The 18,691-nt window shown below is 41.5% G+C and overlaps 1 protein-coding gene across 1 annotated transcript in view; it reads left to right on the forward strand.

Moving 5' to 3' along the window:
- Nucleotides 1-13,167, forward strand: part of CENATAC (centrosomal AT-AC splicing factor) — a 124,354-nt gene extending 111,187 nt beyond the window's left edge. The window contains exons 9-11 of the mRNA XM_086956747.1: nt 8,220-8,309; nt 8,865-8,997; nt 9,758-13,167. Coding sequence (XP_086812873.1) covers nt 8,220-8,309; nt 8,865-8,997; nt 9,758-9,857 — 323 coding nt within the window. The 3' untranslated portion in view covers nt 9,858-13,167. The remainder of the gene's footprint in view (nt 1-8,219; nt 8,310-8,864; nt 8,998-9,757) is intronic.
- Nucleotides 13,168-18,691: the final 5,524 nt, after the last annotated feature.

Consider the following 18,691-nt stretch of genomic DNA (forward strand, 5'->3'; position numbering starts at 1 on the left):
TTGGGCTCGATACTGATCTTGTTAGCTTATTAAGAGGGGCACAGTGGGCGTTATTTCTAAGTCTTGTTTTAATCACGCGTAGAGAGATATGCAAATTATGAAAGGACCCCAGCCCACCTCTGTATGAAAGTTGGTTACGGGCCGCATTGAGTACAGCGCGTTTAGAATCTGGCTTGGGGCAAAATGTAAATAGTATGGTGTGGGATCCTTTGGTGGAATGGGGAAGGGAAATGAGGCTGGTCTAAGGCCCTTCCGGTCCGATCATTACACAATGCCTCGGAATAAAGAGGCAGGGCGGGTTAGCCCAGACTATTGCAAGAACATCAGCCCTAGGGCGCCCACGACGGTTTGGGTTGAGAAAGTTTATTTGTACAGCTTTTGGTGGAATGAGGCCAAAAAAAACCACAAAGAAATAAAATATCCAAGAAAGAAGTGACTCAAACAGATAGATTCACCAAAGAACAAAAATATATTTCCACTACAACGTTTCAGCTTCCGCCTTCCTCAGGTAGTTTCAAGATGGTAAGCTCAGTGGCTGCACAGATGACACAGCTGAATTTTCAAAAAACATCATCTTACATGTCGCTCAACATGCATTATTTATGTGATTCAGTGCCAACGGCAAAGCTGTAAAAAACAATATGTAGGCCAAACAGTGAATGAGCTCTGCACACAATTCAGGAACCACAAATCAGCAATAATTAATAAGAAAATTGACCAGCCTCTAGCCAATCATTTTAACCTTGTGGATCATTCACTATCAGATTTGAAGATTTTCCCCGTGGAACATGTCTCAAAGGAAGAACTACTAGACTCCAGGGAAAACTTCTGGATGTACTGTTTAAAATCATTGCATCCAGATGGACTGAACATTACTGACAATACAACCTGATTACTGCATATCTCAATAACTCTCAGGACTGCATTGATTCTACATTCCAAATGGAATCTTCACTCATGATGCTTTTTGAAAATTCAGCTGTCATCTGTGCAGCCACTGAGCTTACCATCTTGAAACTACCTGAGGAAGGCGGAAGCTGAAACGTTGTAGTGGAAATATATTTTTGTTCTTTGGTGAATCTATCTGTTTGAGTCACTTCTTTCTTGGATATATATATATATATATATATATATTATATCTCAAAACACAGGTCCTCTGTTAGCCGAACCACTTCCAAACGAGTGCACACAAGAGCCTTCAAGGGGGATTAAGGCAGATTCAAGATTTATTTCGCTTTTCTGCAGAAAGTTGACAAACGCGTTTCCGCCTTCGTCAGTGTCAACAACAACTTTACTCATGGGTGTTTAAATAGTGCTTTGAATTCATAAACCTAGAAAGTGTCAATTGCAATCAAACAAAATAAACAATGGACTTGACCGTTGTAGTGGATCTTATCACGTCAGAACCAGTTATATACATTTTGCTACACATCCTTATTTCAATTTCTATTATGCAAGCAAATTAAAATTTTGCGGTTTTGATTTGAAAGTATCTACATAAAAATAAATCATATGTAAATCATGCGTGTGAATCCATTTACTGCGCTGGATCAGGAGGACTGGCAGTTCCTAAAATGTGATCATCCAGAATTGGCCACGTTTTATCATCTGCCCAAAGTTCATAAGAGCAAGACTTGGCCACCGGGCAGGCCAATTGTATCATCAAAAAAGAGTCTCTTAGAGAATACATCAATTTATATCGATCATGTCATATCACCGATGGTCAAAAATTTGAACTCTTATCTGAGAGACACTAAAGACTTTTTACGAATTATTGATGGAACATGCTGGGATTCTGATATGCTTCTAATAACTTTAGACATCACTAGTCTCTATACATCGATAGACCATGAAAAGGGCCTTTTTGCCATGAATTTCTACCTTAACAAAAGGCCTTTAAAATTTCGGAAACACAATCAAATGTTGATGGAACTTGCCAAGTTTTGTCTCTAACAACATTTTCATTTTTTCAGGGCAATTATACCTGCAGAAGCAGGGGACCGCAATGGGCATGTGCTTCGCCCCCAGTTACGCAAATGTTTTCGTTGGCTGGTGGGAGAAGCACGTGGCCTGGGCGGGGTCAAATGAGAAGTGGATGGACAAAATCGCTCTTTGGACGCAATACATTGATGATCTTTTCATCGTGTGGCGTGGTCCAAGGAGCGAGGGTAAAAACTACATAAAAGCCTTGAATGACAACGATTTAAATCTTAAATTCACCAGTTGCATCAGTGCTAAAGAAGTTGTTTATCTACATCTAAGGGTATATATCGAAAACAACAAATTGGAAACCGCACTGTATCGCAAAATTACAGCTGGAAATACTATCCTGCACGCAGGAAGCAGTCACCCGAAAAGGGTAGTGAGAAACATCCCAGTAGGTGAATTTTTAAGAATGAAATGAAATTGTTCAACATCAAGAGAATGTGACAGGGCGATAGTTCAGGCAAAAGAAAGATTCAGAAAGAGAGGGTATTGCAGTGGCTTTCTCGAAAAAGCGGAACAAAGATGTCATGAAACAGAAAGAAGTACATTGCTTTGGGATAAAATTAAGACAGGACAGAAGTGTGAGACTAATTAGTAATTACACAGAGAAATCCTCAGAAATGATTTTGAGAAAAAAATGGAATATAATAAAATCAGATAGTGTAGTGGGAAAGACACTACCAGAGTATCCCTTAGTAACTTACATGAGAGGAAATTCCTTAAGGGATCATTTGGTGAACAGCCATTATGATCCCAGAAAAAAGAAACCAATAACAGGATTCTTCCCCTGTATGAAATGTAAGGCGTGCAAACACAGTTGCAAGGTCAAAGACTATATAGTACCAGGGAAACAAGCTAAAGTGCCTATTACCAAACTCTTAAACTGCAACTCAGACTACACAGTCTCCTGTTTGATCTGTCCGTGTGGCAAGAAATATGTGGGGAGTACAATCCACCCCACCAAAAAAAGAATTCTCGAACACCTGAGAGCGATCAATAATAAAGATCATAATTATCCGGTCGCACGCCACTTTGAGAAAGAGCACAACAGCAACAGTAGCCTCCTAACCTTTTTCTGTTTGGATCAAATTGTCAAATCAGAAAGAGGGTGAGATAATGTGAAGAAACTACGCACATTAGAATCTAAATATATTATCAAACTGCAGACAAAGGCACCAAAGGGACTCAACAATGAGGAAGAAATGTGGGTTCATGTAGGTTAATCATGTAATGAGATCCTGACCTTATGTTTGCACTTTATTTTCCGCTAAAGAGATAGCCCATATGTTCTGTGTAAATTCCTATGATACAAAAATACCATTCAGGAAGAAAAGCTTCTTAGAAACTTCTGGCATGCTGCCAAATTTAGCCCATTCAGGACATAATTGAAGACCTAGCGGCCAACCAGTAGCCAGCTGTAAAAGTTCGAGTAAAGGACAGCATAAATATGTATTTATCGTTATACATGTGTAGCGCAGTAAATGGATTCACACGCATGATTTACATAGGATTTATTTTTATGTAGATACTTTCAAATCAAAACCACAAAATTTTAATTTGCTTGCATAATAGCAATTGAAATAAGGATGTGTAGCAAAATGTATATAACTGGTTCTGACGTGATAAGATCCACTGCAAGATGGCTGCCACGGTCAAGTCCATTGTTTATTTTGTTTGATTGCACTTGACACTTTCTATGTTTATGAATTCAAAGCACTGTTTATTTAAACAACCATGAGTAAAGTTGTTGTTGACACTGACTAAGGCGGACATGCTGAAACGCGAAATACATCTTAAATCTGCCTTAACCCCCCTTGATGGCTCTTGTGTGCACTCGTTTGGAAGTGGTTCGGCTAACAGAGGACCTGTGTTTTGGAATAAAATCGCGCGTCTCACAGCGCGCCAAGTAAGCACCAGTAACGCAGAGGAGCAACGGATGGTGAACAACGTGTTGGGAATATATATAGATATATATATATATATTCCAACAAATTGACCTGAAGCATTCCGAGATCACTCGACAAACGTTCTGCCATCCGGCTCTGATTCATTGCATGCCTTCACACTCCACATATCTTTTAAAGTTGCTGACGGGTTTCAGGGCTTTCACGCCCCTTCTTCTTGGGCTGCACAAAAGAAAACTGATGCACGCATTATTTTATATCCGGTTCCTTATATTTAATTCAACCCCCTCAGTGGGCGTTAGCTAAGTGCACAGTCCATCTGAAGCATTGTCAGACTTGAAGTCTATAATGCACATACGTTTTTCACTTTAAGTAAGCTCCGTTTTTCTTTTGTTGCTGCCGGATGACAGAACGTTTGTCGAGTGATCTCGGAATTCTTCAGGGCAATTTGTTGGACTCGCTTCTCGCATGCAGGAAGAGAAGCGTGACTTCCAGCGGGGCTTGAGTCTCCAACTGTGTGGGGCTCTTCAGCACAACGTTCCTATTTTACAAGCCTGCCAGAGCACAAACAATCTACTAAAGGTAATCAAAAAGGCATGAAACAACAAAAGAGTGTGTGTGTGTATATGTATATATATATATATTTGTCACTATGGTAGAGATACTGTATTATGTCTCATTCTAGTCGAGGTTAGGTTGAAAGATGTAATTGTATCTTTCCGCTATTTTTAATACATTTAACACGTAACACATCATTTGCACAGGGTATTTTTGTTTTGTGGAGAAATCTGGAAAGCGGCTTCTTCATGCACTTATTCTTTTGTATATCCCCCTTTTTTCACTGAAGTCACTATTCAGAGTATAGCAATGTGCATTTATGCAGTTGGAATCGTATTATTGCACTTTTTTAAGTGTATGTGGATTTAACCAGGAATGTTTGGCGAAATGCTAATAATGCAATTTGCGTTCTTAAATTCATGTAAAATGTAAATTCATTTTAATCTGTTATGACGCTTCAATACTGCAAATGAAATTTCCGATGTATATACCGATGTATTTGGAATGACAGTGTCAAGGTTATGCAAAAATGATTTATGCCTTGATGGGACAGCTAAATTATTTTGATTAAGCATAAATCTTGTAGTCTTTTCGCTATGTCCATCGTTTTGTTCTCTGAACATGTGACCCCAGTGGGAAGGGCATTTTATTTAAAAATGGCTTTAATCACACACAGCCTTTATGTAAACAAGGGCGCCTGAGCCCGAAACGCGTCATCTGTCGACTGCTGTTTGGTTACATTAAACATCTTGCCTGAGATCAGAAGTGGTTTGTGTCTCTTTCTTCGCCGCCGAGGTTTTCTGGTGGAAGTGGAAGGAGAAATCTGTTCGTAATATATATATATATATATATATATATATATATATAAAGAAAAAGTTGCTGCTAGGTGGGGATACACTTACAGGTAGGAATTGATGCCAACGCAAGGGCGCAAGCTGCGAACAGAGTCCCTTTCCTGCCAGACGCGTTTCGGGCCAACGCCCTCTTCAGTGGCAGCACATGTGACATGACGGCAAGCTGCAGGCACCAGTAAATACCCTGAGTAATTATGCACAGGTGTAAAACCTGAAGCAATGCTCTCTGGGACTGGTGGTTCGTAAAACCCAAGTGGGTCGCCGCCGCCATTCGCATGCAAAAAAAGTATTAAAGGGATTGCCAATGTCCCCGCAAGCACCCCGCAGGTAAAGGCACCTCCTGTACCACAGAAAGCTACCCAAGTAAGGCAGCTGTGGACCCGCAGTTGTAAGCGGTAGTGCAACCCCGCGACCGGGCAGGCCGCAAACAAATGGAAAGAAAAAGTTGTCGCTAGGTGGGGATGCACTTACAGGTAGGAATTGATGCCAACGTAAGGGCGCGAGCTGCGAACAGAGTCCCTTTCCTGCCAGACTCGTTTCGGGCCAACGCCCTCTTCAGTGGCAGCACATGTGACATGACTGCAAGCTGCAGGCACCAGTAAATACCCTCAGTAATTATGCACAGGTGTAAAACCTGAAGCAATGCTCTCTGGGACTGGTGGTTCGTAAAACCCAAGTGGGTCGCCGCCGCCATTCGCATGCAAAAAAAGTATTAAAGGGATTGCCAATGTCCCCGCAAGCACCCCGCAGGTAAAGGCACCTCCTGTACCACAGAATGCTACCCAAGTAAGGCAGCTGTGGACCCGCAGTTGTAAGCGGTAGTGCAACCCCACGACCGGCAGGCCGCAAACAAATGGAAAGAAAAAGTTGCCGCTAAGTGGGGATGCACTTACAGGTAGGAATTGATGCCAACGCAAGGGCGCGAGCTGCGAACAGAGTCCCTTTCCTGCCAGACGCGTTTCGGGCCAACGCCCTCTTCAGTGGCAGCACATGTGACATGACTGCAAGCTGCAGGCACCAGTAAATACCCTCAGTAATTATGCACAGGTGTAAAACCTGAAGCAGTGCTCTCTGGGACTGGTGGTTCATAAAACCCAAGTGGGTCGCCGCTGCCATTCACATGCAAAAAAAGTATTAAAGGGATTGCCAATGTCCCCGCAAGCACACATTACTGGCTATTTTTCATAGTCACCACGATGAATCACGAGACAGGAATTGTTTTGATTGTAATCCCACTTTTTTGTTTCGGTTAGGTGTGTACTGGGCAATAAATTCAAATATTTTTATTCTCGCCTGCATCATATTGCGGTTTAAACAGAAAGCAAACAAGAGGTACTGTTTCCCAAGTGGAATCCTGTGCAAACGTCCCCCTCCTCATTACAGATAGGTTATCACGAAAGCTAATGCTTCAATTAAAATATAGCCCTCCATCGCAGAAGATAAATCTGAAACCAAGTCCTCCTTTGTGTATACGTGTGCCCCGCCTCCCGGCTTCTTCAGCTGCTCCTGCTACAGATCTCTTGGTAGTCTCTTTCCCAACATGGCTGCTAAACTCTGCATGGTACAGCCTGCCTCTCCAATCCATGCTTCCCTCCCCTTACCAAGCCTTTGGTTTCCAAACACGCCTCTACTGGTGCTTGCTTTGGGACCAAGCTTACTGATATTAGACACGCTACATATACCATTACAGCCTGCACACCAAAGGAAACATTTTGGTGCCACGAAGTCATATACGCTACATCCCGGACAGTTGTTAATTTAAAGCATTTGCGTTTACAGATATATCTAATAAACTGCAAGGGTGCTCATGAGCATGTCTCAATGCCGCAATGATTAAAATATATGCCTTTTAAAACTGCAATTTAATTAGTGTTCTTCCTAAAATAAGTAAATTCAAATAACGAGTACAATCTACTTCCTCCCGTTTTACATCCTGAAGTGTAACTTTATACTTTACTTTTTAAATGTTTCCCGTTAGTTCTGCAGCAAAGTATCAGGAGGGAGCATTGTTTGGTGTGGACAGTTTGGGCGTTTGCCCCTCCCTGCCAGCTTTTTGCTTTTTTTGCCCTCACCACTACCCATTGTTCTGTTGCTTTTCATTTCCCCTTCCCCCAGCTCCGCGACCTTGCTGCACCTGCGTGTTGCTTCCTTCTCTTACTCAGTCATCCTCCTCTGCTCTTCTGTTGCTTTTTGTCCTCCTACCAGTTCTCCGTTGCTCTGCCACATCTCCTCTCCATTGCTTTTCGTCCACCACTCCCTAGCTCTTCACTGTTGCTTTTCAGTCTCTTCCCTTCCCACTGATTATTTTTCTTCTTAATAAATTATTATATTTTTTAATATAATTACATGTATATCTCTAAATCTCTCCATCTCTCTAAACCTCGCTCTCTAAATCTCTCTCCCTCTCTAAATCTCTCTCTCTCTAAATCTCTCTCTCTAAATCTCTCTCTCTCTAAATCTCTCTCTGGTCGGTTGACATTCTAGCTATTTGGGAGTAGGACGTAGCTGATATTCAAGTTACTATATAAAAAAGCAATGGCACAGCCAATAAGTCTCACTTTTGGGACCTTTTAAGTGTTTAGCCATGCAACAGTTGATGTTGTTGCACCAAGGATGTTGTGCTGCATAACTAAATACTTGTAAGGTCCCAAAAGCGAGACCTATTGGCTATGCCAATGGTGTTTTGCATGCCATCGTCTCAGGGTGGCAGTTTTAGGCAGAGCGGAGGGTTAGTGAACTGATGAGCACTACTACAGTCAGTTTCCTTTGGATACATGGAGGTTCTTCTGACCAAGATCACCAAATCCATTAACCAACTTCGCAGTGTAGACTGTGACAGCCATACAGCCATACAGGTCTGCAGAAGCACCTTGTCCTTCTAAGTAGATGTTATCCTTCTCCTGTGCCTTCTCTATAGGTGCCACGCCTCCCTGGCTGATGCAGGACGAGGAGCCCGGAGACCAAGCACAAGAGATCGGGCCTTCTCACGAGGAATTCCTCAAACAACGTAAGGAACTTTATTCTATTTGTTGACATTTTTATTTGGAGGTGATGTCTTTGTTTTATTGATACATTTTTTAAAGAAACGAAGTCCCTTCCCAGTGTTTAAAAAAAATGTACATTTTAAGGATATATTTGTACTGAACAAAAGAATTCTGGTAACCGCATGGATCAGTGAGTTCATGGCACGTATGAAAACAAGGGTTAAAATAATGTTGTAAATATTAATATCCAACTTCAACAAAAACAGTTGCATTTGAGCACCACTGCAGATGAGATAGGGTGGCAGCTCTGGTTAATGTATTCCTTTGTACTTGGGTGGTGTGCGTAAATGCTCCCTTGAAACGGGTAGCCTTATAAATAGGCAAGCATGGACATTCCACTGGACTTTAAACATGGTATGCGAGACCTCAGAGAATCCTGCACATGGAAAGCATGGTGTGTCAATGAGTTTGTGTAGTGAGTGCTAATGAAGGAATGGTGCCGCAGAAAGGGCGGATTTAGTGAGTTTTAATTTGTGCTTTAAAGTCTGCACTACTTAGTCATTTTCTTATATTTTCAGAGGAGAAGGAGAAGCTGAAGAAATTACCGCCCAACCGTGTGGGGGCTAATTTCGACCACACGTCCCAGACAGGAGATGGATGGCTCCCGTCTTTTGGGCGGGTCTGGAATAATGGCCGGCGCTGGCAATCCAGGTAAGTGCAGGGGTTGCCACAGTGTGGAAGGAGTGATCTGAGTCTCAATTAGCCTAGTTGCTTTTCAGAGCTTAATTTAACTTGTACACCTAAAACATCATGGAACAACAACCACAAAAGATCTTGACTTCAGTCATCTTCACTCCAGCAAATGGGAGTCTTGTGGTACAGGAAAAGATATGGCAGGAAGAGCTTCCTTAGTCTTCTCCTTGACTTCTAAATGTGGTGCCCAAGTTGTTCTTTGTGCAGGTTTCATTCGGCACAAGCTGCCTGTTACAAATTTCTTGTTGTTGGTTTTTACTTTTTTTGACGGTTTAAAACCTAATTGGCATAAGTCAAATTCACTATAAACAGGTAGAAGGAAACTGTGACGCTGTGGACCGGGATATAATTAAATTGTTTGGCGGCTAGTGGGTTGTGGAGTTGCAATTGTTCAGTCTGCAGGCCACGCACCCTAACAATCCAAGCTCCTTCCAACATACATGGCACATGTTAAACTGCTGTCAAAAATCTGTTGCCACTAGTAGAATTGAGGACAAGGCCATACCTTTGACAAACGTGTAATACGTAAATGTGAATAACATAATATTTAATTATTGTATACTGTGAGAAGTTTGTGCCGTAGCATGCTTCAGCGAGACCAAAAGCCCTAAACAATCCAGTGATATGGTTGGGATTCAGGCCCCTCCCATATCTGCTGCGTGTCTCAGTGGATTGATCAACACATGACAACATATCGATAAATCTCCTTTTGTTTCAGGCATCAGTATCGGGCTGAAGGAGAGGATGCTAGAGCTGGGAAGAGAAAAGCAGGCAAACACTGGCAGTCCAAGAAGAAGAGGAAGAGAGGCGACACATGATGATTATTCATGGACCCCCCCAACCCCCACGTGTTCAGAGAAATGTTGGACAAGACAGGCTTCAATCTCTCTGTACAGATCTCCACTCCACAACAGTCCGCCTTTGTAAGAAATGTAACAAGTACTAGTCACAGTGCATAGATGGTTCAGTCTGAAGGAGACCGAGATGAAATATTCATTCAAAATCAATTGAAAACTACATTGTCTCTGAAATTTAACAGAAGGGTGATGTAGTAATCTCTTCCAAAGATTGTATTTGAAAGAGTCATTGGTGAGTCTGGTGGCTGGTCCCTTCAAACCTGAATCGACCTCATATAACAGTCTGTGGACTGGGAACATCCAGCAAACCCCGACCGTCCTTCGAGGTTTTGCTAAAATCGTTTAAGTCCCAATTAGAAAAAAACAGTCCTCAGTAAAGACAGCCATATTTGCAGAGATGTTTGAGGCTACTCTCAGCCTGCCCAACAGCTTCAACAAACGTTCCTTGATGACATCAAAAGCAGAAAGAAATTCATTCTTTTTTACAAGGGACTAAAAGGTGGTTAGTTAGGTATGGTGGACCTGTTGATGTATGGGTGCGCCCAATAGATAGCAGGTAAATATGTGACGGATAGCTTTCAGTTTCTCAGTATTGCAATGTTTGTCAACATTCTCTTGTTTCTTGCTCTGGCATTTACCTTTGTAAGTGTTGAAAAATAGTACTTACCTTTTTATAATGTTGCCTTTCACTGACCAGTTTGAGCTGTGCAATGTTCAGTTTCTAACAAATGAAGAATCCGAAAAAATGTATCTTTTCTCATGGAAAACAATAGTACTCATGCATACTACTGGCTGGGAAAAAGGCCTATCTGGGTTTAATTGAATTTCTCATCTGATTACCTGGTTTGAATTGTTGGGAATTTCGAGAACTTTAGCAATGTTGTCTCTGTTTTAAAGTTTTGACCGGGCTTGTCAAGATATGTCACTACAAAACAGAGGCGATAATGATGTTGAATTCTACTTTGTAGAGTTGTGTGTATGTTTTTTTTCTTGGTTCAGTAAATCTACCTTAAAAGATATTTCCATAGTTTATTCAATTTTTGCTTTGTCTGGCCCTTAAATTCTCTGCCAGTCGTGATAGGGACCAAATATCATAGTCATGAGTAGAACTTGAAAAGGCTAAGTTGCATTGAACTTACCACCAGCCTTTGGAGACATGAAAGACCTACAGCACATATTTTCGTAAGGAAGCGTCGGTGAGGTTAAGCTTCTAACTTATGTCACTTGTAAAGCAGGGGCACCCCACCCTATTCTCCACCATTCTTACTAGTTCATGCAATAACTGAATAGCAAGGACCACACTGCTGTTAGAAAGGTCAATGTTAACTTGGGGCCACTGTATCTTGACAACGTATTTAAGGAGACTCTTCTTAGTCTCGATAATAAATTTCAAATAAACGGCAACGCTTTTTTTTAAAAAAAAAATTTTAATAATGGGGTTTTTGGATGCAGACAAGACCCCACCAAAAATCCGAGTTCTGTGTGTGTTGGCCAGCGTGTCCCTAACTCTGTTTTCTGAACCCAACCAGTAGATGGCCGGATAACGCAAAGTATGTTAAATTGTACGTAATCTTTTCCATGTTCAAGATAGCTGGTGCTCCAAATGGCATCCCTCAAAATAGTTTTAGTGCTTTAAAGTGACTTTTAAACAGAATAACTTATAAATTATTGTTTGGCAATGAGACAGCTGAAGATTATTTTTCAGTGCAACCACAGCAATTGATTGTAAATGTTTGGCACCTTGCAATACAGATGATCTAATTTGAGGGTATCAAATGGTTCCTTCCTTGTAGAACAGACAAAAACACGAGCTAGAGACTGAAAAACACAAATAAGACATTAAAAATCTGGACACTAACTCGCTTGTTGCAAAAGAAAATTTTAACAGATAACAATTAATGAAATCTAGATCTTTGAAGGGATCCGAGTTCCACCATAATATGGAGGAATTCAAATACAAAAATAGAATAATGGCCTTATTTCAATTGCTATGCTATCCTTAGAATTGCTATGATGCTGGATACCCCGACAGTTTTATAAATGTATTTTATTTGACTAGATATATTTACATCGTGTCATTCACCTTCAAAACAACTCTTTCCACACATAATTTCAGCTTTGTTATTCTTTTTGTTGCTTACTCAAGATATGAATATGCAGTTCTGACTAGTTCTAGTTTATTTCATGAACGCATGTCACTTGCGTGTGTTTTTAAGCATAATGGCAGCAGGTTGTTAATATTGACTGTGGCAACTTACAAATTTCAATAGACCTAGAGAAAAACGCCATGAAAGACATAATAAGTCAAAATGAGAAGTTTCATATATGCGAGTTCCCCTCCTCCTTTTCTCTACTTTGACACCCAGTAGATTAATGAATAATTCCTTTTAGGAATATATAACATATGTTTTTTATGGGACAGAGGAGCCCCACTACTTTATCTTAGAAATTAATAAGTGTGTCGTTTTTAGGGGAATTAATTTCACACAAGTTATTTTGAAGCACTATAGTCCATTTAAGCGAGCATTAAACTAAGCGCCTTTAAATACATGATCTAGGCGATATTGCAGTGGCAATGTCATTGAAATCATAGCAAGGTCAGGTATATTTGGATCATAGCGGCTACTCTGTACATAGTGGCATTTGAAGCCTTGCAGCTCCCCACAATGAGTCAGGACAGCCAGGATATGGTCCCGATGAAGAAGCAACCCCCTTCAGGTTCAGTCCACCTTGACAGCGTTGGCAAGGGGTGCTTCATTCTAGACTTCTGCCAGACTGCAACATGGGCGTCAGTGCATGCATTCACCAAGCACTACTACCTCAACACTCAAATCTACAGAGAGGGACATTTTGTACACTGTGTTCTGCAAGATATTTTGGTGAGCAGACTGACCAGACCCTCCACCATTTTGGGAAGCATTGCTTTAGTATAATTTCTAAAGATCGGAATCTGTTAAAAGTATTAGACAAACAGCGCCAACATGTGGCAGTCTGTCATAAGTGCCAGTGTTAACAAAGTGCAGGTGCCGAGCACCGAAAGCCACTGCCTCAAATTAAACACTGTCAGCATCTAAAAGATCCTTTTTCAAGCCTCAGTTTCTTCATTATGTTCCAGCTGATCATCTACAGAATTGATGTAAATACTGTTAAAAATACAACATTTATTAAGTCACATCTTTTCATTCAAATGGGCTCGAATAATTTCAGATTTTTCATACACTATGGGTTTATTGAATGTTTTTTTTAAATAAAAATATGCTACACATCCTAATTTTATGTTTTTATTTATACGAAATTTTTATCCTAAGTGTAACACTGCATATGGTAGACCTGAAGCAATGTTTTATAGGACAACACCGTGGATGGCACCATAAGTGGTGCAGTCCACACAAGGTGCACAGAGTTTGAAAACTAGCAAAAATAGAGTCCAGAAAAAGGCAAAAAATCTCGGGTGACCATGCAGAAAAGATAGATTTGCTACAGTCTCCCAAACCGGTTACGTTGAATGTCAGTTTTAGCAGGTCTTTACATTATGAGGCAATTTCTTCCCAGGCGGGCTGTAAAGGACTGGACACGAAGTAGCTATGTTGAGTGTTTTCGAGATTGCAAGAGGAAAGCGTGACGTCAACTCATAGCCATGGTGGCACCTTGCACAGAAAATTATATTTGTGCCTCCTCTCTTGGATTGCAGCTAAGAGGAAAACTAAAGCGGGAACAAACTGTTGGCAAACAATGTTGTTTTTTTTATTGAATATGAAGCCTGCATTGATGAAATCAGTAGGGCACTAAACTACCCTTGCCTTTGGGAATGGGAAAACAACAGCGCAAAATACTATCCACAATCCGAAAATCCTCAAAGTACCTCATCCAAACTGTTTGAGGAATGATGGCACCAATAGCAAATTAAGCTACGCGCGTCAACAGATGAAAGAGTATAATGCCATAGGAAAAATCAAATCTACTGCGAAACATCAGGGGCAAAAATGTAAAGCAAGGGGTCAAAGAGTGCAACAGAAATCGGGGCATGGATGCGTTGCGACACACATTGCCTGTTCAAATGCCATCTTTCACATTCCTACACAGGACCTCACCTCACCTCACCTCATATAGGAAGAAGCCATACCACATGTTTGATTAAGAAGTTTAAGTAACTTCCAATGGAGAAACCGCCATCTTCTATCTAGCACTTTTATATGGTCAAAATAACTCTTGACTAGGAACAAATGGCATCTGTTACTCCACAAAGGAGTCTAAGCTTGACATTCCGTTTGCCAAGTGAATTTCTGAAGGCTGGCCGCAGCCTAAACTCCGCACCATCTGCAACAAGTATGAAACCCTTCTCTCTCTGATTCTGAAGGTACTGGAGCAAATCCAGAAGACCCTGCGCATTACATGGTTCCACAACACATTGGACAATAACACCTGTAAGAAATATCCTTCCAAAGCTACATGAACATGGGTAATCTCTGATCTTTCATTTAGTTTTGTAACCAAATGTGAAATGGATCTAATCAGCTTGCAATTAATGCCATGTGTGATAAGTCACCTGTACTCTGGCTACAATTCCAGCAAAGGTCTGTGTAGGTTGTGTACCTTGAGAGTGTCCAAAATATTCAATGCAATAAAAGGAATCTTGTTTATGCAAGATCTTGTGTGATCTTGGCCACCAAAGGTTAGGTACACATACAGGGCCACTGTTTTATAATGATCTGCTTTTTGGGAGTATGCAAACCATTCTTTGCATTTCCTTTGTAGTTTGAGATTTGTGTGTCAGTAAACAGGGGTCCGTAATCTCTAAAACTTGGAGATTAAATGGTCTTGTTTTGTCAATTTGTGTAAGAAAACGTCAAGATCTGAGTCTGTTATGAAATGTAGTGAGGTGGCTGGCAACATGAGTCTTAAAAAGTTATAAGACACCATATTATCAAAATTAATTTTACTTTGTATGTTAATATATGACAGCTGAGAGTCCCGGGTGCCTTGGTCATGCATTCGGTTGATGCAATCTGTAACCCATTACTTTCAAATCCCATTCAGAGAGCGAGAGAAAAGGAATCCTAGTTGTGTTCTCCCAACTATAATCGCAAACATAAATGGGCATATCAGATAGAGTTGCCAGAAGAGACAGTTATGGGGGAAATCCAAAGATTTTTGGAGTAGACACCTCACCCACTTAATAGTGGCATGCTTCATTATCGGCTCCTATTCACACCCTGGTATGATAGTACAACCAGGACAGACTCAACCAAAAAACGGATGGGAGTTCTTATGTAAATCTTAGCTGGATATGTGGCAGGGATCCAGAAGGTAAGGGGTAAAAAAATGTCTCCGGGTAAACCCAGGGAAATTTACTTTAATAAGTAGGTACCTTAGACATAACTAAAAACAGAGTTTGGGTGTTCTAGTTGAAGTGTAATGCTCCGAAAGACCCTAGTTAAGCTAACATGGTTCAGCCTGCCTTAAAAACTCTAATGGGTCTAGGGCCTTCAACAGGGCTAGGGGTGTCCCTGCCAATCAAAGCAGTCATGCCATGCTTAGGGTTAAAAGGTGCTGGACTGGAACTGGTATAACAATATACTACAAATAGTAGTGACTTCAATAAGCCATTTAGTTAGTGGGAGGAGTCCGCAAGAACCTCAGATGGGTAAAACAGGCCCTGTACTCTTAGACTTTTTTTTTTAAAGAAAAAAGGGAATATGTTGCATATATAATAATGATACATTGTGAAGCTATAAAGTGAAGCACGTTAAACCACTGCAAAATGTCACACGTGTCCATGCACATAACGCAGTAAAGGGAAAAACATGCCAATAAACCTAAAATAGAGCGCAGCACACTTTTGTACTTCTTACCCTATATTCAAGTGGTTCAGATATCATGCGCATCTGGCGAATCTCCATCCTGTAGTCACACACTTAATTTGGTAAAGGTATAGTTTTTTACAGCGCGAACTAGACCCGGGACATCGGGTATCAGAGCACTTTACATGAGCACCACTTTTGTTACAGATGGACACGTTCATTTTTGTTAAGCACGGGGAGATTAAGTGATTTGCCCATAATGGCAGGATGTTGAGCGTAGTTGCCTAGACTCGACCCCAGTTCCCTAGCTTCAAGGTCGACTGCTGTAGCCGTAAGGCTACATCCTCTCCCCATTACTGAGAGAGAGGCCTAGGTCATGCCACACATGCATGACCAGTGTTTGCTGATGACCAAAAATGCGACTAGGGATTCCGGGCACTCTGTGCAAGGGATGCATGTCCGTCACCTTGCCGGGAATTTCCCATCCATACATGAGCAAAACTCTGTTGAGCAATGACCTGCATCGCAGGAGCCACAGGTACCTTCATATGTACCGGTTATGAGCTGTGTCTTGCTTGTTATATGATCGAATTTATGTTTTGTTTTTCTCATTATATTAATTTCTCATTGCTTGGCAGGTATTCTGCCAAATACAAACATCAGGGCTCAGTGTTTAAACGGGACATGCAAGATCAGAAATGAGGTTCTGGCAATGTCTAAGGCATAGGGTCAAATCGCCTTTCAAAGGCCAACTTACTACTATGGTGCTCTGTGTGATCTTGTTCAAGCATCGTTCTCTTTCTACGGCCTACTTACAAACTGCAGTGGGGAATTAATAACAGATTGTATACTATGTAGGCCAGATGCTCTAAATATACTACCTGGCATTTTGCAAAGCAGCTAGTGAAAATAAAGGGCACTGACTGTGCACATTCACCACATAATAATAATTGCTTGTTTTCGCATGGAATGTCTACAACAGTTTTACCGTAGCACAGTGTAACAGCTGGTTACCATTTACGAACACTGTATATTGACCTCATAATGGTGAAAGAGTTAGTAGGCCCTGTGGTTACCCAAGCATGTTTCCTGCAAGTCATAAAGATCTCCGCAACAACCACTGAACTCGATAAGCTGCCTTACAAGCTCATGGTGTGCAGTATATTAAAGTGCCAGCCCTTGCAGAGGTTTATCACCTGACTGTCTGTAAGCACGTGCTAGAACTGATGCTCAGACTAACTGAACTAACTCATGCATGCAGTGTCGAAGACATATTACAGCTTCTTAGCAAAAAAACTACTCACCTGGAAATATTTCACCAATTTTTCACGTATTTGTGAAATAAAGTGCTGGCTTTTTTCAGAGGCCACAGTAGGTGGATTCTGTTGGTTAGCGCGCTAATTGTGGAATAACTGAGTACAAGCAACAGTACAAAATTTCAACCACTGTGAACCTGGGCGAATCTCAAACTCCCTGTCCCCCAGCGCCTCAGAGCGTCATTCTTGCCGCTAGCAAGTCCAACACGCTAAAAATAATTGCTTTAATAGACTTTAAAACTCATCACAAACATGTATTATTCCAGGCCCTTTTATCTGCAGGCAAACGAGCTCCTTCTCAACACCTTCAACTAGCTGCAATAGCGACCTATCACTGGAGCCAGCTGCAAGTGTTGACAATGTTGTAAGTTGGCATCAGTTCTTAAATTGCTCTAGGGGTTGCCTTTGGTGGGAAGGAGTAGTTTCTTTTCTGTAACTCCAGTTCTGTAGTAGGGGTATCTCTGTTATAGTCATAATCTAGTGAATAGTCCCGCCCATGTGCGTGGACCCCGGAGCAATCAAAAATAATCTCTTAAAGTGTCGAAAAAATGCAGAACTGCACAGACACTTAAGAGAGAATTTAAAGACATATAATGCAGCCTATAACAGGCTACACTGTCCAGTACTTCAGCTAGAAATTCCACCAAAAATCCAGAAAACAGCAAAGTCTGTCCAGATTTCCCTTGCCTTCAGCACAAACCCCTCTGGAAGATAGAGAGGAAGACATAGACAAACACGCCCCATAGGCTGCCATTATGTGGCTCAGAATAGGATACTGTGCCTTTAAGAGAACTTTCCAGAACTTCACAGTATCCCAGAATGCCCTGCAGGTCCCTCTACTTTCAGTTCTTTTTGAAGGCGTAACACGCCAGACCTGTAGCATTCCTTACATGAATATCTCTCCACCGGGAAGGAGGGCGGGCGCTTATGACTATAACAGAGATACCCCTACTACAGAACTGGAGTTACAGAAAAGAAACTGCTCCTTCTGTAGTAGGGGATCTCTGTGTATCGTCAATCTAGTGAATAGAATGGCAAGCCCATCCCCACACCAAAGCGGCGGTGGAGAAACGAAACCAACACCACTATTGCGCGAACAAATTCCGCAGTGAAGCCTGTCCAACCTGAGCATCCGCCCTGGCATCAGCGTCCAGACAGTAATGCTTAGCAAAGGTATGAACCGACTTCCAAGTGGCGGCCTTGCATATTTCTGCAATCGGCACATTACGGAGCAAGGCTGTCGTGGCAGCTTTGCCCCTGGTGGAATGAGCCTTAGGCTTACCTCCTAAGGTCTTATTAGCTTTCTGGTAACATAGTTGTATGCAGGACACAATCCACCTAGAGATGGACTGCTTAGAGGTCGCAAGACCCGTCCTGACCGATCCATAATTGATAAACAATTGGTCTGACCTACGAATACCTTTAGTCTTATCCAGATAAAATTTCAACACTCTCCTAACATCCAGGGAATGTAAAGACCTTTCCGCTGGAGATGAAGGATTCTGAAAAAACGTAGGCAAAGTTATAGTTTGGTTGACATGAAAGTCAGAAATAACCTTGGGAAGAAATTTAGGGTGAGTACGCATAACAACCTTAGCAGCATGAAATACAGTATAAGGTTCATTACAACACAACGCCTGAATTTCACTCACCCTGCGGGCCGATGTAATGGCCATGA

This window comes from Lissotriton vulgaris, chromosome 2_1 (genome assembly GCF_964263255.1).
Source record: "Lissotriton vulgaris chromosome 2_1, aLisVul1.2, whole genome shotgun sequence".
Classification (NCBI taxonomy): domain Eukaryota; kingdom Metazoa; phylum Chordata; class Amphibia; order Caudata; family Salamandridae; genus Lissotriton; species Lissotriton vulgaris.